Source organism: Cyphomyrmex costatus, unplaced genomic scaffold, assembly GCF_001594065.2.
Source record: "Cyphomyrmex costatus isolate MS0001 unplaced genomic scaffold, Ccosl1.0 scaffold23, whole genome shotgun sequence".
Classification (NCBI taxonomy): Eukaryota; Metazoa; Arthropoda; class Insecta; order Hymenoptera; family Formicidae; genus Cyphomyrmex; species Cyphomyrmex costatus.
Window position 1 is genome coordinate 671,286 of NW_017276368.1, and position 22,020 is coordinate 693,305.

At 26.5% G+C, this 22,020-nt stretch overlaps 2 protein-coding genes across 2 annotated transcripts in view; one reads left to right on the plus strand and one right to left on the minus strand.

Moving 5' to 3' along the window:
* The window catches only part of LOC108774071 (thyrotropin-releasing hormone receptor), a 31,483-nt gene extending 26,794 nt beyond the window's left edge, over positions 1-4,689 (plus strand). The window contains exons 2-5 of the mRNA XM_018540083.1: positions 2,528-2,729; positions 3,156-3,264; positions 4,005-4,226; positions 4,307-4,689. Coding sequence (XP_018395585.1) covers positions 2,528-2,729; positions 3,156-3,264; positions 4,005-4,226; positions 4,307-4,325 — 552 coding nt within the window. The 3' untranslated portion in view covers positions 4,326-4,689. The remainder of the gene's footprint in view (positions 1-2,527; positions 2,730-3,155; positions 3,265-4,004; positions 4,227-4,306) is intronic.
* Positions 1-22,020, minus strand: part of LOC108773963 (dynein heavy chain 1, axonemal) — a 94,603-nt gene that overhangs the window by 67,747 nt on the left and 4,836 nt on the right. The window contains 19 exon segments of the mRNA XM_083287323.1: positions 11,454-11,523; positions 11,525-11,545; positions 13,430-13,538; positions 13,616-13,646; positions 13,994-14,132; positions 14,134-14,370; positions 15,539-15,657; positions 15,659-15,769; positions 16,358-16,915; positions 17,488-17,586; positions 17,589-17,625; positions 17,696-17,873; positions 18,276-18,533; positions 18,536-18,583; positions 18,735-18,871; positions 18,992-19,311; positions 19,967-20,435; positions 20,562-20,821; positions 21,052-21,267. Of these exon segments, the coding sequence (XP_083143449.1) occupies positions 11,454-11,523; positions 11,525-11,545; positions 13,430-13,538; positions 13,616-13,646; positions 13,994-14,132; positions 14,134-14,370; positions 15,539-15,657; positions 15,659-15,769; positions 16,358-16,915; positions 17,488-17,586; positions 17,589-17,625; positions 17,696-17,873; positions 18,276-18,533; positions 18,536-18,583; positions 18,735-18,871; positions 18,992-19,311; positions 19,967-20,435; positions 20,562-20,821; positions 21,052-21,267 (3,417 nt within the window).

Genomic DNA, 22,020 nt, shown 5'->3' on the forward strand with positions numbered 1-22,020 from the left:
ATTTGATATGCTTAAATATTAATTATATATTTATTAATTAAAAGAAATTAGTAGGGATCAAAAGATTACCAAATGATAAACTGAATATAGCTATTTTGACTACATATCGAAACGAATTTTTATTTTTATAGAATATCGTGAAACTAGAATACGATTAAATTCTGATTTAATATTGACATAGTCGTTTTCCGCAACGAATATTTTGATAGTATGCTGGCACTATGTAATTAAATTTTAACTTTTGTATACTTGCTAGTATGGAACTTTTATTCAAATCTACAAACACTCACAAATATAGTTACATGTTATCGATGTTTCTGGGAAATAAAGTCATTTTGACAAGAAAATTTATCAAAGTGGATAGAGGTTCGCAATTAAGGACACAGCATTCTATTAGAGAAATGTGATAATGATGAAAATGGTGATTTGAAAAATGAGTAGGTACTCATATAACGTATTACTATGATTGGTACCCCAAGGATTTCCGTAAAATGTAAATAATCCGGTTACTTTATACAAATACAAATGCGAAGTATCAATGAATTATTGGATCTTTTCGCACGTATCAATCGAATAAATTGTTTTTCTTCTTATGAACACAATTGTGCTAAATTTATATTTTCTTTGTAAATATATAATAATTTTACCTATTCTTTAATTAAAGTTAATTAATAAATTTAATTTTATACCATTATTGTTAATTTATTAAAAATAATTAAATAAACATTCAAGAACACAAATAAAATTTCCTAAATTAATCATTATTCGTTATTTTAATTTAAATTTAAATTAAGATATATTTTTGTCTAATTATACTGCATTAATTAATTGCAGAATACATAATCAAATCACATATATATTTGTCTTTTTATTTTTTATAAGTATTTTATATTTTATTATATAAGTTTATTTAAAATAATTTTTTATGTTACAATTAGTGCAAGCTGTTTTTTAAATATAGTTCTGAATTAAACAGTATTTTTATATGACGATAAGATCTTATATTAAATAATAAATTGAGATAAAAATCATCTGCGGTTTAATACAAATTAATTGCATAAACGTGTCATGAAATAAATAGAAAAAGTTTCTCTTTTCTTCACTATGTAGCTTGCAAGAGAATGTATGTTTATAAAGCTTGTTTTAAAAAGCACACTATCCGCTTTTTGTGTAAAAATTGCATGTGCATGTAGTTTAACCGTCATGCATCGGTAAATGCATAACGCTACACTTTGCGTATTTCTCATTTATGTTTATTTCAGTTACTATCAACATATCTTATAGAGCTCGAAGCTGTAAACAAAGTTTTGTATCCATTTTCATAAAATTGTACTCCATATAAATCGTTTATTAAAATTGTAATATAAAGCAACGTGTGAATGTGATGTAGTGTAAGAAATATAATTCAATCTGTTTTAAATAAATATATAGACAATCGTAAACTAAATCTGTAATATTCGTTGATATAAGAATTAAAAACGGAATTGATTATATCGCATTTTATTAATAAGCAGATCTTTTAATATAATTCTGTTTATTAAAAAAATAAATGTAAAAAGTAGCTTTTACCCTAATTTTTCATAAATTGTATATACAATTGATAAATGTTACAGTATTATTAATACTTAGATGTTCTTTTAACAAAGATATAACTGTTTACGATACTCGCATTGCCTTATAGAATACATTTAACTTTTTTGTTGAAATTATTTTATTATTTTTAAGAATAGATAAAACAGATGATATTATATTTAAATGTTAATATAAATATTATTAATATAGTTCATAAAACAAAATACGTTAAAAATGATATAACGGCAAACATATATTTATTATGTTATGTAATTTATGACATACGTTGAAGAATATTTGAAAAGATGATTTCTTGATAAGATAATGTTATTTATCAATGTGTGTCTCTGATAATTGATATTCTCTCTAAAGCACGGAGAGTGAAATATCATTCAATACGAGTGAAATATAAGTATAACAAAACGTGAAAGTTGAGCTTGGAAACTTCGAGTGACTCGCCACTGCAAAATGACTTGCCACTTAAATTGCAAACATCTCACGTAACTCTTCATAAACCTCTACAGATTGAAAAATGTATGATGCAAATTTTTATGTTTCTTCTTAACTAAATAATATTTTATCTAAAATTAAAAATTTAAATTTTATATTTTCACATTATTACAGTAAATAGTAATGAACAATATAAATAAGATTTATATGTATATACAAAAAGTTATATATACTATATGTATATATAGAATATTTATTGTATTGAAAATAAATAAATAAAATAGAGATATATTTCACAGATATACTATTTTTTACGCTTAAATTGATAATATAGTTTCTTTTTACATGTATCTCTTTTGTTGTCTTTGTTATTAAACAAATCGTCTTTCTAAAATAATTTCCTCGAACGAGGCAACGTTTACATGTGAATGGGTCAGCTGCAAATAAAGAGATAGACAAGTTTTATCGATATCAAAAGATGAAGACATTACAAAACCATTTTCAGAGTGCCAATAGCAGCAATAACGGTGGCGGCGGAAATATGAACCTGGTTTCGCTCGTGGGTACGAATGGGGCTCGAAGACCACCTTCCCAGCAATCATCGTTTCATTCGTCTAAGAACCATTCCCGGCATCAACCTGCATCTGCTCCGCCGTCGACACCACGGAACGCCTGTCAGATGACCGAAATAGAAGCTCCGTGTATACGTAAGTCTATTGCGACGTGAGATTCAGGCTTCTTAGAATTCCACATTGTATAATTTGTAAGATAAGAATGGCATGCTCTTATGATAAGAAATTACGATCGTCGTCAATATTTTCTTTGCAAAGGAAATGACTATCATGACTTTTTTTACAAAATACTTTCTTGTAATGACGTAAATATGATATTTTGCATGATATTTATAATTGTTACAAGATAATCTGCAATTATTAAAACTGCAAAATGCATAATAAGAGTTTCAAATACTACGATGGTAAAAAACAAGAATTGGATGCATTCTATGACACTTAAGTTTTATAATATATTCAATAAAGGTAAAAAGATACGTTTTTATCAAGTATAAGCTTCTTACTTTTATGCTTCTGAATGGATGCAAAGCTATATAAAATCTGTTTTTTTTTACTTCACAGACGTTAGGTCATCTTGTCGTAATCTTGGATCGACTAGATTTAATCAAGAGAGTATCACTAAAATGCTCGTGCTTATTAGTACGGTTTTCATATTGCTTAATCTACCTAGGTAAGTATTTTCATTAATTATTTGTATTTATTACGTTTTTTTTCTGTTTATTTTTATACGGTGTGTTTAAAATTTCCATGAATTGTGTTTATAACACTTTCTACATCTTGCTATCTTCTTTTTTATATCTTATAAAATATATATAAGTAACTAAATATTTATAATCGGATTTAGATTATATTATACATATAATGTACACATTGTGTCTTTAATATAAATGTTGCAAAAGATTTAATTAATTATCATCACCGATGGAAAATTTTTTTTAAATTATATCATGAAATGTAAATTGTTGCATTACTTAAATAATTTGAGTTCAAATAATGTAGTTTCCCCATTTAACAGAAATGCATTTGAGCTTATAGTTTAATATGTTTAAACAAATGTATGTAATTTATAATAGAATTTTATTGTATTATTTATAATTTATAATATTTATTATAGTAATAAAACGTAACAGTGTAAGAAAAAAAAATCAGAGATATTCTACATGTATGTGTGAATAGATATTTGCCTTTTTAATAAAATTTAAATTTTTTTCTCATGTTGTAATAAATGAAGAGAAAATAAATTTCATCTCAATATTATATTCATTTAAGCAGTAAAAGTCTGATTTTTTTTCAAAAGATATAAATTGTGAAGTAAATATAAATTACAGTTTACAGTGATAATGGTTAATATTTTTTGATGAAATTAAATTTGTTCGGCAATTGCATTACAAGTCGAATTCTCTGTTTCAGTTACGTGATTCGTCTATGCGTGTTCTTCTTTGCTCTCGCAAAGAAGGATACACCAGAGACACTCTGGTGTCTTCAGCAGTTCTTCATGCTGCTCTATTATACAAACTTCAGCATCAATTTCCTTCTGTATGCAATGTGCGGCATCACGTTCCGTCGGTGTCTGGAGCAGATATTACGTAGGATCCTAAAGAGTATGACTCGGTATCACTGCAGTCCACAAAGGTACATATAGTTTGCATTCCATTTAATAGAAGATTTGATAGAGATCAAATTTTAAATAGTTGGTTAATGGTGACTATTAGGGAATCGGTAAGCCCGTGAAACATCAACGCTCTTTGACCGACGATTCTCCTTTACCTGTGTTTGGTTTCAACTGAGGTTTTAGCCCAAACCCTCGAGGCTTTTGCGGGCGTAAATCCAAGGATAAATCTAAGATGATCCTGTTTGCCTGAATTGCCTTGAAAGGGCGCACCATTTCACCAGACGCGATACGCATCTGTGACTTTAAGCTCGATGTCAACGACAAGATGACGGATTTAATAAAAGATTTGTCAGAAAATAAGACAAATGTTATTGTAAAACTCGGAACGATATAAATATTTGACTGACAGATAGGATTCGTGAATCCTGTAATTGTATGATAATGTAGATTTACATTTATTGTATGTAAATCTATTTAACGTGTAACCACACATTTAACTGTTATAAAAATCTGTTTCTCTTTATTCTTGTGAAAATTCGGAGATATGTGAAAGTAGTAAAATCACTTCAAAATATTCACGATCGTATATTAAAATTTTAATTTTAATTTTTTAAATCTTTTTTGGAATTAAATAGCACATTGCAATATGTCAAGAATGAAATTTGATTCTCATTTTTGAACTCTTGCTTTAACTGTATTTGCAGTTTCTAATTGTCGTATTAGTAATGACCAATGTTCTGTTTTCACATTATGTGCTTTTTATTTGTGTGTGTGTGTGCGTGTGAGAGAGAGAGAGAGAGAGAGAGAGAGAGAGAGAAAGAGAGAGAGAGAGAGAAAGAGAAGGGGGGAGGTAGAGAGAGTGCATGAAATATTCATATATTCATAAAATCAATTCTGTGAATATGAATTATTAATGTAAGAGAATTATCACTGGGGTAATCAACGAATGTGGCAATTATTCTTAAATTACTTAATTTAAAGATGATCACAAAATCCGTCAATAAAATTACTTATTTTTTCAATAAATTAAAAGAAATATAAGATATCACCCTATTTTTACAATGTAGATACGGAAAATGTACGAATTTTTCAAAAATAGTACATTTTTCTTTTATTGAATTAATTTTGTTACCTTTAACATAATATATTATTTATTATAATTTAACGTTTTTATATGATATTAAAATAAATAAAGTAAATGAAAGAGTGTTATGTATTTAAAAAATTTTCCATTTATAATTTTATTTAAAATGACGTACTAAGATTTTAGTAATAATTAACAGAATCAAAAATTTATTTCAGCTAGTTATAAAGTGAAAGTTTGAAAGAGCCGATATTTTCCAAAATCTATTATAAAAATCAATTATTACAACAAATTGAGAAAAACTTTGATACGATTTTTCTAACATTTTATAGAAAAATATCTGCATGACGTTAGAATTTATAACATTAAACTAATTATTTACTATAAGAAAAATTAAAACTTGAATTAACTTAATTAAAACTTGAAGTAACAATAAAAAGAAATTATCAATTGCGTTACCAGGAACATTGATATTTTTTCCTTAATAGAAAAACCATCAAACATAGTCGTATGTGTTATTGGTATGCAACTCAAATGCAAAAGAACTCGAGTTGCCACATCCCTTTTGCGTTGATTTTCTTTTTTGCGCAATTAGGACAGAGATCGATTGACCAGTTCGCCTGGGGAAATCACTGGGAAAAAATTTTTCGGTATTTCATCCGTAACACATAGAAGAGAATATTCTTTTAGGATGCAATTCCACTTAAAATCTTGAATAAATCTGTTTTTCGTGAAATTTCTTTTATGGATTTGCACCTCGATGCAATACTAATAAAAAAGAGTAATGTTACCCCAGAAATTCTTTAGTTTTATATGTAATACATGTATATGATCATTACGCATAAAACATGAAATCATTTATTTTATATATAACAAAGTCTATTTATTTGTACCAATTAATCGCGTGATATCGATATGATATAAGAATGTTAATAATCCGTTTTTAAGTATTTAAAGTGTCTTTACAAACTTCTTACGAAACTTTTGAATTGACATTGTTTATAAAATGCAGTTTTATTACTTTTCAATATGTGTATAAAAGGAAAATAAAGAACAAAAGGTATTATAACATTATATATAATATATATATATGTTTATATATAATATATACGTTTATGGAAAAACTGAAGCAAAGGTATTCAACGAAGATACAAGTTTAATGATCCTCGAATAGATAGATTGGTATTGAAAAAAATTTTAATTGCTTATTTATAATAAATTAATGAAACATAAATACGAAATTTCATTTTTTTTTAAGTAATGCATTTTTTATTGCTATTCAGTTACCTTCGAGCGAAAACCTTATCGTGAAAGCTTTTGCAGTTATACCTTTCAATGGTTGGCGTCAATACGAATACACGTGTCTGGCATATACTTTGTGCATTCCTTTTTGCACAAATAAATCTGTACACGTGTCGTTTCTTGAAAAATATAATAGAATGGCATGTGGATAATATATAAACTTTTCCTTACGTGTACATGTAATTTGTAAATTGATGAATCGAAATCGTAAAATGCTATTTCATTAAAACATTTTTTTCTACATTAAATGTTTTGTGTTCTATTTTTTATGTGTAAATCATATGTAGCATAATTTATATATCGTACATGTTATAAAGTTGTTAATCAATTTTATTATCAGATGTAATATCTAAAAAAATTTTAAATTTGATTTCGTTCATGTGCATTACGTAACATATCGTTAGAACAGCAAAGCTATAAAAGAGATGTTAAAAAGTCAAAATGTGTAAATTGATTGTACACTGAACCAAAACTGTTCGTAAATACAATAAAATATTCATTGAATTAATGTGAAAATTGGTCTAAATTCTCATAACAATTTGAATTACAAAACTATTACCAAAATTTATTGCAAGAATAATTACATTAATGAACTAATTATTGAATTAATACATTAATTAGACATTAAGTTGAACATTGATTAACAATCATCCGTTGGACCAAAATTTTTTTCAGTGTATGTGACATTACTATCAAGAAAATGACTTTAAAAGTCATCAAATATCATAGACACGTTAATTTTATGTATCAATATTCTGTATATCAGTAACAATTACATATATTGATTAATTTATAATGAGATATGTAACGTGTAAATATAAAAAGATATTCTATAAATCTCTGTATCTTTTTTATAAAAATATATTAGTCGTGCTCCTGTTCCATATTTGTTACTTATATAATATATGCATTTTAAAAAATAAGAATAGAGTTTTTAAGATAAATTAAAATTCATAAAGTACAACATACATATAGCAATTGGCTATCAATTTAGCGCCAATTTGGCAAACTCGCTCAAAACTTAATTGGTAGCAAATTCAGTGCCATCTGTGTCAGTAGTAAGCTTGTGTTTTTCAGACAAAGGTAGTGTTACAAAACTAGGCATTAAATTAGCACCAAATTGGCAGCAAACTTTGCGTAGCGCTGTTTGACGACAAATTGGCATCAAATTGGTAGTAAGCCTTTGCGTAACGCTGTCTTACGACAAATTGACAGCAAATTGACAGCAGACTTTGCGTAGTGCTATTTGACGACGAATTGGCAGAAAATTGGCAGCAAATTTTGCGTTGTGTTATTTGATGACAAATTTACGGCAAAATCCAAGCAAGATTTGATATCGCAGCTATTTAAATGATCCTATTGACTTAGACCCTTACAGAACTCTGATGAAAATATTTTAAAATATATTTTATTTACTCGGTAATTGAAAAAAATAAATTGAAAAAAATGTTTTAAACTCTATATTCTAGAAGTGTGCACAAAGCGTATTAAATGCTCTGTATTATACTTTTTGCAGAGCGTATAGGAAGCATAAACGAAATGTCAACGAATGAAGTGTTTAAAAAGCTTATCGGTACGTTCCATGCACTCTTTGCGAAGCATTATGGAACATTTGGGAAACTTTAATGAAACAATTATTTAAAACGAGAAACGTAACAGATGTACTTCATGCGCGCTTTATGAAGCGTTTGAGAAGAGTTCGGGGACCGTGTTTGAATATTTAAAACCATAAAGTCACAACGGAAAGTCAATGAAGTGTTTAAGACATTTATTGACACAAACATTAAAACTCTATTCACACTTCTTCGACGCTTCAACAAACTTTACATTTTCATTAAAGAGGTATATTACTGGTAGTGTTATTCTTCTGTAAGGGTCTAGGTTAATGATTATTTATATACATATATACGATACGATGTGGTTAACGTGTTATGCATTCCTGTATATAACGTATTGTATATGTAAAGGAATGCTGGAGTGACCAAATTGTTGACATTACAGTATAAAAACCTCCAAATTAACTGAAAGGAATAAAAAATCCTTTTACGGGATATTAAAGTAGATGCAAACTTAGGAGATACTGTTCTGGATTTTGTATTGAAACTAAAAAAATGTTAAATAAAATTCTAACTTTTTTCCGATTTTAGTATAAAATCCACTACACATCTTCTAATTTTGCGTCTATTTTAATTTTATAAAAGAATTTTTAATTCTATAATATTTAGCCAATTCGGAGATTTCTATACAACTGTAATATCAATAATTTGGTCACTCCAGTATCCCCCCTTAAGAAAAAAACAACGTATTAAACATATACATGTATATATGTGTGTTACATGTATATATATTTATCTTTAAAGGCTTTTGCCATCAGCTAAAATTAATTACTAAAACAAATGAAATCTCACTATGACTATATGTTTTATCATAGTGTCAATAGATATAATTATTTATTTAAGCATATCGTTTTAATTAAATTTGTTAAAATTGAAGAGCGTTGTATAATAATATTTAATAATTATTATTTCTGTATTTCTATACAGTAAATTTGACTTAATCGATCTATGTCAATCTATGATATTATGCTAACTTTTCGAAATCTTGTAAAATTACTTTCTAAATTCTTTGAAATCGCATCTCACTCTAAAGGGTCTAAAGAGTGAAAATTGAGTTAGTCTCTTGTAAAAGAATGGCTCAATTTTCAATCTTTAAGAGTGATATTACACTCTTCAAAATGAGATTCATTCTAAAGTTTTAGAGAAGAACTTTTACATTTTAGAACTTATTTACATGTGGTTTCTCTATACTAATTAAAACGAATATGACAAATTTAAATGAGTCCTAATACCAACTATGTAACATTTATGTACATATATTATATATATTTTATATAATATATATATATATATATTTATGGATATTATTCTTTTAACGATATATTATTTATTTATATATTATGTAAATAAATTAATGTTGTTTTTCGAAAAAAAATTGAAGAAAATAATTGTTATTTATCCTTCCAAAAATTTAAAATTAGTCTCACTGCATTTATTTTCAAAGATAAGCTGCTTGTGTTATACAGAATGTTCTACAATTACTATATAATATTTTAATACCATTTTGGAGGTAAAGTACGAAATGGAGGTAGAGTACGAAATTCTAATATTGAAATATCAGAATAGTTTTTGAATTATAACAGAGCAAATATAATTGGTAATAGTATATAGATTTCGTGCGAAGAAGCACCGTAATTGCACAGACACGCCTTTTGAGAGATGACAGATGCGGATCGATACTCGTGTAGGTAGTATATGTAACTACAGGTTTCATTAAGCGAATTCTATACATTGTTACCGTTTTTTTTAAATCGGTCATAGTTTAAAAAATTTATTGAAGCCTTGATATTTTTGTATTAAGATTTTTTATTTTACCTTTCAGAATACGCTATTAGAATATTGTACAATAGTTGTAAAACACGATATGTATGGTTCATTTATAAAATATTTAACTTAAAAGAAATTTGTATAGCTTGTTTGTGTGTAGTAAGTGCTGTATATTTTTTTACTATAGTTAAAGGACATAGATGTTTCTTCAGACCAATATATTCTAAGTATATTCTATATCCTAAAGAAGTATATACATGCAAGGGATACATGATACTGGCAAACATATTAATCTCTATCTCTAAAAGAGATATTGTGTACATCGATCATCACTAATAACATTCTCCGATTTTACGTAGTGTATAGGTATATATAATCAAATTTTTTATGATTAGAATATTGAATAGAAATGAGCATTATCATGTTTCAATTTTTTACATAATTTTTATAACATAATAACGCTATATAGAAACATATTTTAAAATCAATTATTAAAAATGATTAAAAATATAAAATTATAATTATTAATAAAGCAAAAATATAATTTAAAATATTCAATGCAAGTAGCTTGTCGTAAAAGAATTATACCATACTTGAAAATGGGAATTTATAATTTATTTAATATTTATTTATTACGAGAATTATTTAGTAAATATGAGATTGATCAAAATGTTCCAAATAACAGTTTAATCCTTTTAGAGATTCTGTACGTTTCTACTATAACATATTTTGCAAGGAAATAGTTTATTTCTCTGTTAAATTATAATTACATACAAATATGATAATATCTCATATATATATGAGATATTATAAAATACAAAAAATTATATTATAGAGAGAGACTATAAAGATATAAGAACATCTCAATAATCAAAATAGAAATAATGATTACATAAGTAGAATATGGAAAACCATTCTTTAGGCCATGCAAAAATTAAACTTAAAAGCTACAAGTATAAAGTCGGACTTTTAAATTTGTCCTGTTATCCTAATATTCCATAGAAATTGAATCATCTAATACCTTTTTATTTGTTATGTATATACATATGTGTGTGTGTATGTAAGTAATCTAAATAGTTTAAATTTTAGATAAAAGGTTTAAAATTTTAGGGTCTCATAAGATTTGATATTGTTTAAATTTTAGGTTTGATTTCATTAAAATTTTAAAACTCTTATAGTATTAGAACAAAATATACTTGTACTTGAATTATTCTAAAGTGTAGAAATTTTATTTTAAACAATCTAAAAAGCTCCGAGATATTTATAAATTTCTGAAAAATTCTTAAAAATAGTGAAATATTTGATCTAGTCAAATTTCTAAATTGTCTATTATAATTTGAAATAAATCATATTTGAGAAAATTATAAGTATTAAACTGAAATATTAACAAGCTCAACTAAGAAATTAGAAAAATTTTTATCTTGATATCTATTGGGAGAACAGAGACATATTTAGTTCGATAATTGTTCATCACTTACCTTGGTCTTTCCCGAACTGGTTAAACCTACGAGCATTAATCCGTTACGCATCAAAGTAGTCTCGTACATGCACTACCTTTCTCACAAAGTCTGTAATTAGAGTTACAACTTCAATAGATTCTACGAAGCATGGCCAGACAAGTTACGAAAGCTGTGAATGCCAGTATCGATCGAATTTGCGTCGTCATATTTAGTGTGCGCTTTCAAATTGGATGCTTTAGTGCAAAGACACGTTGTGCATATTGCATTTATTTTTATAATATCCGTAATTTTGCAAAGAATTACCACAAACATGCTCTTTCTTGTGCGATAGGAGAATGTAAAATGCGTAATTGTCACGAAGAATTAATAAAAATTCTTACTTTGTAAAAATTTATGCTCTCTTCTCTTTCTCTGTATACGGATATTTTTTATTGGCATAAAAAAATTTAATAGAATTGAAAGTATTTTTACATTAATACGAAAAAGTTTATTAAACATTATATGTACAAGTATATGTATAATAAAGAGGTTATTGCTTTATTATTCAATAAATATGCAATTTAATCAATCATTAAGAAAAATATTGTAGATAATCTTATACACATTTTTAATTTTATTTATTTTATGTGTGTAGAAAGTAAATAAATTGTTTATATTCAAATAATTTATATTACTAAATTAAAATATAATAAAGATAATTTTAATTTTTTTTCCTTTATGTCGTTTTATATTACAAACTAATAATAAATCTATAATTTAATATTTATTTACGTGATGTAAATAGTTAAGAAAAAAAGAATAAAAAGTGTTTATATAAAACTTTTCGATATCAATCATGTAATAATATTTAACTGGCAAATGTTATTTGACTTGTACAATATATAATAATATATAATTTCGTAATATGGATGGAAGTGAGAGAGACTTTTGATGTAATTAAATATTTGGTTTATATGAATCTCTAATTAGTTTCTGTGTTTATGTTTAAATTAATTGCATAATTGCAATATAATCGTTATATATTATAAGCTATCTGCCACACACGCATCACAGAAAATATTTTCTGTATAAATATTCAATACATTTTATATTTGTATTATTTTTATGTATATTAAAGGTCCATATATCAACATTTTTTATTTTGCATATTATGAAAAAGCATAGGTATATATTAATAAGGGAATAAAAATAAGTATTTTTATTGCGTGTGATTGTTGAAATATATTATAATTAATTTTAATTAATTTTTTAATTAACTTTAATTAACATTTTGCAAATGTAAAAAGAACAAATAAATAATCCTTCAAACCACAAAACCGAGAACAACTATTGTAACTTAACAAGCAATTACAGATTTTTTTAAGCGCAAACTAAACAAGGCAACAAAAACCCAAATTAATTTCTACATTTAAATGCATACACTGCATATATATCTATTTTAATTAAACGAGAATTAAAACACATTCATAAATTTAAAATAATTTATTTATGCATATGTTACGCATTCTACTGTTTATTATTATAAAATTAATGTTTATTATTATAAAATATAATATTAATTGCAAGTGTAAATTATATATTTTTTCTTGCTCATTAGTATACTTTCAAAGAATTCCATCTATGTCTTTAAACTGTTCCGTAATGGCACAATTAAAATTTATTTAGATTTAGTTTAATTTACATTAAAATTATATTTTAGAAATGAAATTGTTTTCATATTAATTAAAGATTAAAATATAACAAAATTTTATAAATATAAACTATACTTACAACGAATTAAACCGAGAACATATAAAAATTGAAAAAAATAGGATTTTGCTATGTATGAAATATTTTAATTTCATAGTCATTTATAGTTTCTTTGTATTTGCTATTAAAATATTTTAAATATTTATAAATTAACTTTGCTTTTATGTCAAGATTTGATAAAGTAATATTTAAAAAAAGAAAAGTACGTTAAATGTAGATTATAAATGGAAAAATAAACTTATCATCGACATTCTCTAAAACCCATTTGTCTAATAGATCTGCGAATGCCCGCTTCTAAGATTTCATAATCCATTGGTTTCTCAATTAGCCCTGGGAAGATATCTGATACAATGTCTAAAAAAAGAAAAATAAGTACTAATTTATTAATTCCTCTTTATAGATATGTATACAGACACAAACGAATTAAGTCCTTACCGCACGCATACCAAAGTCGTAATGCTCCTGTTACATTATATTTTAGATACAATTAATTAAAATTGTAACGTTAATTAATAACTAAAGTTTAATTAATAGTTGTAATATATCTAAAAAGTCTTAAATAATAAAGAAACTTTTTTTTATAATATAATCTTTTTATAACATAAACTATTTTAACATTTAATTTTGGTAAGTTATTAATTGTATATAACAATCTTATACCATTATACAATGAGATAATTACAATTAACTTTTTTATACTTTGCACAATCCATGAAATCCTAGTAATATACTTACACGTATATTTTATTATAACGTATATTATTTTTCAAAAAAGCAAAAAAGAAAATAGGAAATAAAATTAAAAATACCTGTGTGCTCAATTGTTCTGAGCTCAGCTTAAAAGTTGTCGTGATTTTTCTGGCAAGATTTGCAGCATTCACGAAACCGTACGAGAATAAAGATATTTCAGCGATAAGAGCATAATTTGGCACCATCATAGCGACCGGCAGATCCTTTAAAAAATTTACCCATAGATTGAAAGTTCAGTTGATCAGAACAATTGAAAACCACGCACTGAATTGCGAATACTTTTGCGAGATCTTTTGTAGTTTCCGTTTTACCGGTGCTTGCGGGACCAATTAGTGCACCGCCGAATTTTAAATGCAATGCACCGATAAGAGTGAGATAGCAGCGATCAGTCAACGGTGTAATTACCAATCTTCCATTATTACCTAAATATTCGTATCTATAAAGAATATAGAAAATGTAATAAGTTTAATAATGTAGAGTTTGTTAAAGATAGATTCCATTAAAATTAAATTACGAAGAGTTAACAAAGTGATATAAAGATATTAATTAATTAGAAGATCAACTTTAAATTGAATTATAAATTAACATTTCGTTGGCGCACATGTTTCGCTATCATTACTTAGCATACAGGTACGAATTCGTACTACGTAACTTTGGCATTCATAACTTCACTTACAATGAAAATAATTTGATGTATTTTTTTTTTATTTTATTTGAAGGAAAAAAAGTAAAGAATAACTTTGTCTCAGTTATGTAAATGCTGAAAACAATTATGAAACAATTAATTAAAAGATTAAATTAAAACTCTGAAAAAATTATGTAAAAAAAATGACATTTTAAAAAATGGTCGCCATATTTTATGAGCCATGTTTGTCAGAATTAAAAAATTTAAACTATGTGCAGTACTCTTCGAGGAATATTTTAACTTTAGTAATGCTTTCATTTTTTTTATTTTCTTATATGATAAAAGTTACAAGGAAAGAAGTAAGGTAAAAAAATAAATGAAAATGTTTAAGATTACATCTTTTGTATAGATAATATTCAAAGTAGGTAATATGGCTTAAGAAGATTCTTCTTATTTAGACGCTATTTTCTACAAAATTTCTACGAGAGCTTTCTGAGATCTTATAGTAATACTCCTTTTAGACCCAAAATAAGCACTAAAGAGATACTCTGAAGTGGTACCTGCGCCCTAAATTGAGTTTAGAAATGCAATTAGAGTGTCATCAGGTTCGTAGAGTCAACGAACAGTCGTTAAAGCTAGAGCAGGTTTCCCTATCTAATATACAATAGAAGAGGTAAACAATTTCGGACAAACGCATAAGTTTTAATGGATTTAAAAACTTTGTTATTTCGTTACTTGTTTTAGTGCAATAATTTAATACATTACGGTATTATTATAATACTTTTATAAAATTCAGTGAAAACGTTAATATGTTTAAAATAAACTTAAATTAATTATCTTAGAAATTATTATTTCATTGAAATCTTTAATTACATTTAACTTATTTTTGTCAAAATCAGTTTTAAAATTTATTAACAGTTTGTATCTCTTTTTTTTTTAATAGTTTTGATAACGTTTATCATAAATATAATAAACCTACTCATATGGAAATTCAGCATTTATCGCGCGAATCTTCAAATCTTTGTTATTAATCTAATAATATCGTAATTGAGAGATCCACTCAAATTCGTTGATATTAATTACTCTTTCTTGTATCAATTAATTTATACAAAACTTCCTTGGCGTGAATTTCAATTGTCATTACAGCTTCCAGCATCAATCTTTGTACTTCAGTTTGCGAACCACGTATTAACTTCTGCAATTCTTCGAGCTATATAAAATATTATTCAAGCGTACATTGACTGTGCGCCAATTACTCTTTACTTATTAAAGAATAAGAAAAAGTAATTAAACTATCTTTGATGTAGAGTAAATGAACATATGTACGCAGCTTTCTTTTTATTTCCTAAGAAAAAAAAGTTTTCGATTTAACGCTCATTAAAATTATGCTCATTAATGTTATGCACAGTGTAAAGTTTCAAAGAATCGAGTTGACCCTTTACTTTGAATAATTGTTGAAATTTTTATCGCAAAAGAGAACGTTTTTATCGCATAAGAGAACACCATCTAGAGAGGTTGTTGAGAGATGCATTTACTTAATAACCTTTAAATAAAATAATGTAAGTATAAAAGAGAATGCAAGCGAAGAAGAAAAAACAAGAAAAAGGTAACGCTCTTTAACGATCGAGTTTGAAGTGCTAACACGTTTTAACGTTTTCGAGATTTTAAAGTGGAAGGGAAAAATACAACGTTATCAAACATTTATCCAATTTGGATGAAAATATTACCCGTTCAATAAACACTTAAGCATTGTTTATAATATATATAATGATGTAATGTTAGCACACATAATACATACGTGTAATAACATGAAATTGTAATAATCGGACAGTGTGTTATTTGTGATACTTTCTTCCACGTGGGCAGTCCAATGTGTTTGACCTCCGCAAAGAACTACTTGGCCCGGCCACATGTACACCCATTCCTTTCGCGGTGTCGTTTCTATTATTTCGAGGGCCTCGCCGATGATTTCTCGTAAGATATTGCGCATCGCATCCTCAACTTGTCCTAGCCAATCCTCCACATTTCCCTCGGGATAAATTGTCGGTCGTAGCACGACCTCCTCGTATTCAGTAGAATACATTTTCGTTATTCTAAGATCTGGATTCTCCAATCTCAATTCCTTTATGTTTTCAAAACATTTCTTTAAATACGGTTGTGTCGCTTGGATGTGTCTGGACTGAACGATTATTTCCAGAAGTTCATCGTTGCTTAGGAAAAAGAAGCGCGGAAAAATCATTCGTTTTGTCTCCAGATAATCAGACAAATCTTTCTCAATATTTTCTAGAATCAAGAGACATTCTTTTAAGCTTGATAACAATATTTTATCCGCACACGTTATAATTACCTGCAATATGTACAATAAAAAAAAGACAGTTTCTAAGAAAATTTTCATCTAAGTATTTATTATCTATTATAAATTTATAAAATATTTGTTTTGTCTCTTTCTCTTTTTTCCTTCTCTTTTTCTCTTTTTCTAATATTTTAAGTTTTATATAATACAACATTCTAAATAACAAATGTTGTATTACATCAAAGAACAGCTAAATTGTTAGCCTAATGCAAATATATTTTTAAAATATAATTTTCATTTCAAAATAACATTATTTAAAAAAAATAAATAATAGTGAATAAAACATAAACAATATGCACAAAAATTATATTTACCCATTGTTTTATCTTTCAAAAAAATAATATTAAATTTTAAGAATATATTTGCATTGATAAACAAATTTAAATAAAATTTAATTACACTTGCGCATGCACTTTACACACTTATCAAATTAAAATTGACAATATAATAGATTAAAAGGATTAAATATTATAGATAAATTGATATTTTGTTTAGAATAATCAACATTTAATACGTCAATAAAATGGTATAATAAAACGGCGAGTAAAATATGAAAATAAATTTGTAATACTTATATATGGACAATCACGAGCATTATCCATAATTCGCTCCAAATTGCGCTCTATCATATTAAATTTACGCGATTCTACAGGCAACTGCCGATTAATATCTTTACCATAGACGCAAATATTGGTTCTAAATACATCCATTGCCTGTATATACAAAATCAATAGGAATATATTCTAATGTAATAGTAAACAGAAATCGAGATGTGAGTGTTACTTTTGCACCTCCACCCATAGAGCGATTACTTCCTGAACTAATCTCAATTTAGCTTCCCACTTATCGATTTGGCTTTCAAAAACAGCTTTAAAAGGACTAAGACTAAGATGTTGAGTTTTAAGTAAATCATCGTCCAAGAAAGCAATGATCTCATCGGAAATCTTCATGATATATTTATCTATAGAAGACGATTAAGATACTATTTATAAGATGTATGTTACAAAATTAAAACAAAAATTAATATATTATTTATTGTATATTACAGAGAGTCTAATGTATCAAATTATATATATATATATATGTGTGTTAATTTTATTACTTTATATGTAAAAAATATTCTAGTATAAAATATTTTGATTCTATTTTTTAATTTAATTAAATTCATCTTTATTAAAACATATAATACAAAATAACGAAAATGTTGATGTTAAATTTTTAATTTCTAAAATATATCCACTCTTTTATAATTTATTGCATTACAAATCATATTTTTAATTTATATTTAAAAAATTACAATAGATGTAAAATTTTATATTTAATGTATGAAACTGTTTAAATATTTTTGAAATGTTTTGCGCACCTGTATCTTTATAAGGAAGAACATCCATCGTAATTGTTTTCCAATCGGTTATCATTTTATCAAGTGCACTTTCTATCAAGAATTCTCTTGCTGCAGTGTCTGCGACAATCTTCACAGTTTCCTTGTGTTTCATAACATTAAGAACAAGTATGTCCTTAAAAGATAAAGTTGGCGTGAGTGTCATTTGTATACCAGTTTTCTTATTAAGTTTTCCAAAGTGTCGATTTTTCATTCCTAGACATTGCAAAACTCACGCTGACGTAGAGTTTCAATTTGATCCTTTATATTGAACGCTATAGCAGTCATCTCTATAATCCATGAAAAAATATTGATAATTTCTTTCTTCTATTTCGCATTTAAATTTTTTGTGACTTACCACACACACACACACACTCGCGCGCGCGCTCACAACACAACATATTTATAATTTAATAAATTTTAAGCAAAATATTAACCTACTTGGATTTTCTTGAAATACTTTCGCACAACTCAATATTGCTTTGTGCATATCGGTAATTATATTTTCGATTTGATTCGCACCAAAACTTATCAGAGGATTTTCCATCCATATTTCCTGCCATTTTAACCAATCTGCGTTTAACAGTTTATAAAAACTTTATTTAATTTGATATATTAAATTATTAAAATTACTGTAATTTAAAATAAAAATTTTTTTTATTTTTGTATACAATATTCAGTTATATTAATTATCGGATGCAGTAATCCATAAGGTTTGGTACGGTTCAAATTCTTTTATTAATTTATTTAATTGCTCGTACGGCACAACATTCATGCCGAATAATTTTTGCCGTTCGTTCAACAATAAACCCAATTCTTGACACTCTTTCATTATTTTTAAAATCCTTTTTACTTCTACAGCCATTTCATGTACTTTGTTGATATCTGTCTGTAATGTCACGTTTATAACGTTTCCCATGAGTGTGTCAATCCTCTCTGATAAAAGAATTTCTTCTTGCATTTGTACTTTATGAAATTTTTCATATTCACTGGCAAAGCGATTCTTTGCTTCTTCAATCTGTACATAATGTGTGAAAAAAGGACAAATATGAAAAAGTAATAAATATAATAATTTAATTAAAGTAATATATTACTTATATATTCTATAAAAAATATAAATATAATAAAATAACTTTTTTAATTATATATAACTGTAAAATAAGGTAATTATATACACTTATTAAATATTTATTATAAAATATAGTATAAACATTTATTAGAATTTTAATTTATCAGTTTCAAATATATTTTCTCATTATTAACATTCAACCGACAATATGAAATTTTCGACCATAATCTTTAATCTGTTCGTCGTTGAGATCCACAATAGATCTTTTTAAGTCTTTTTATTATTGAATTGTATAAAAACATGGAATAAATTAGAGGAAAATTATATTTAAAAAATTATACCACTTAAAAGAACAAAGTTAATGAGTCTTGCAATCTGAACAAAAATTATTATTATTATACGGTAGCTTTCTTTATATATAGTGCAATTTTGGTTACACAAAATTTTCCTTCGAATTTTATGATTTGAAAATACTTAAACCTGCGCCTAGTACGCGCTATACTTGGCGCGAGACACTACCGTGTCTCTTGATACTATAATTTTATACAAGGCAAATCTTACATATAGCTGCATTCAAATGTTTTTTATACAGAGTAAATCTTACATATAGCTGCACTTGTCGTGGAAAACCTATAGCTTGCCATTTGGTTTCAAAGTCTTCATCGGTTAGATTCCACCAGAAGTGATCAAGAATGTCGTATTGAAATTTTAATTTTTGTACAATTTCGTCCAGTTTTTTTACTCTCAATGGTACGGTTTCTATCCAATCCTGCTCTTCAAACAAATGCTCAATATTGCGTGGTGTTGTCCTTAGCCTCGTTCTAATCTGTACGTAATCAGACAGGACGACATCGATCTTCGTTCTTAAGCTCTCGGTAAACATAATTAGCAACTGTGTGCAACAACTCTGTCGTTTTTGTATGAGAAAATCCCTGAGAGGACGGACATTCACGCAGAAAGGTCCTATGACAATATCCTTTGGAAGTGTGAGTTCTAGGATCGATTTCATCCTAAAGTGAAACGATACTTCATCTCTGATTTCCGTGATAGAGTGATCTGCTTTTTTGAAATTTCTAAAAGAAGTGATAATTGAAAAGATAATTGATATTTTTCTGCTTTGTTAATTAATCGCTTTGCCTTCTCATTCAGAAATCCAATTAAACAGTTATCTGATATCGCCTAAAGCGATCTGAACTTACTCCACATATTTTTCGACATTCAGTTTGTAAATTTCTAAATATTGCTGATATTCCTTTACGTATGCCTTTAGGGGTATTGTAGACTTCTGATAAGCGGTCCTCAGGCGTTCTCGAACTTCGTAAACCTGTTCCTCCAGTAAGTCGACCGGGCTGAGATACAGATCTTCAGGAAATTTCAGGAAGGGTAATAAGAAAGGATGAACTTGTTTAATATGTTGACACTTCTTTAGAGAATTGTCTAATATATCTATAATAATTTCCTGAAATAAACTAATTTATTAAACATTTTAATGCTTACAATTAAACGCACAATTTATAGTAAAATCTCTCTCAATTAACTTAATGGATTAATATAAAATTAATAATAAATATAATTTGAATATATATTATATTTTAAATATTCTTTGATAAAGAATTTGTAAATGAGAGTGATTTAGTTAGATAGTTTATAAATAAACATAAGAAAATAACCGCGTATGTTTATTCATACCTCGAATGATTCAAGATTCGTTAAATAATAAGCAGTTTCGTCATTCATAGCTATATCAATAATAAAGATAGGATTCACTGGAGATTTAAAGTGTGTGTTTATAAGATCATCACCCCACACAAAATTTTCATCCACATTTAATGTACAAAGAGCAGGAGTTTCTAATATTTCTAAGTACAAGGCCATTGATTTCTTCACGAGATTCCGAAGCGCATCCTGTAACAACAGATAAAGATCAATATCAAATCAAATATTTGATATCAATAAAAAAAAAAAAAAAAAAAAAAATTTTTTATATCAATATCAAATTGTATGTAGAAAATAAATCTTTGTGGATTATAAGAGATTATATTCAATAAACTGCAGAGAGAGATAAATCATAAACGTACATTATATTTAATATAATTTAATTGTTAACTGAATTTGCTAAACAATAATATTTAAAAAATAATGAAAATCATAAAAAGGCTAATGAAATGAAAGTGAAAAACTGGTTTCATAAAGAATATATCCCCTCCCCCAAAAAACCTATTTCCCATTATATCTTAGTGACACCAATTTGTCTAAAATATACGGGTTACTTATTTAGATACATAAAATTAATTATCTGTTTCGAATAATTGTTTCGTCGATAAATACTGCTTTGTATCCTTTGGCTACATTTTTACATCAAATCATTGCAATCAGTGTTACTTATAATAAAAGAATACAGTATCAATGTGCTTCTTGTCCTGATAAAGTAAACGGCAAAGTTTACGAAACGTTGGCATGAATATAAGAAATGACGACAAAACCGCAAACTTTCTAGTATTTTTGAAGATAATACCGTCAACATGTCAAAAACGTTTTAATTTTCATCTAATTTATCTGTATTTTATAAGAACAATTATTTTGACACAGATTCAGCATATAACTTGGAGTTTCGTAATTGTAATATTTGGATAACGACTTCTAAAAATAGAATTTTTA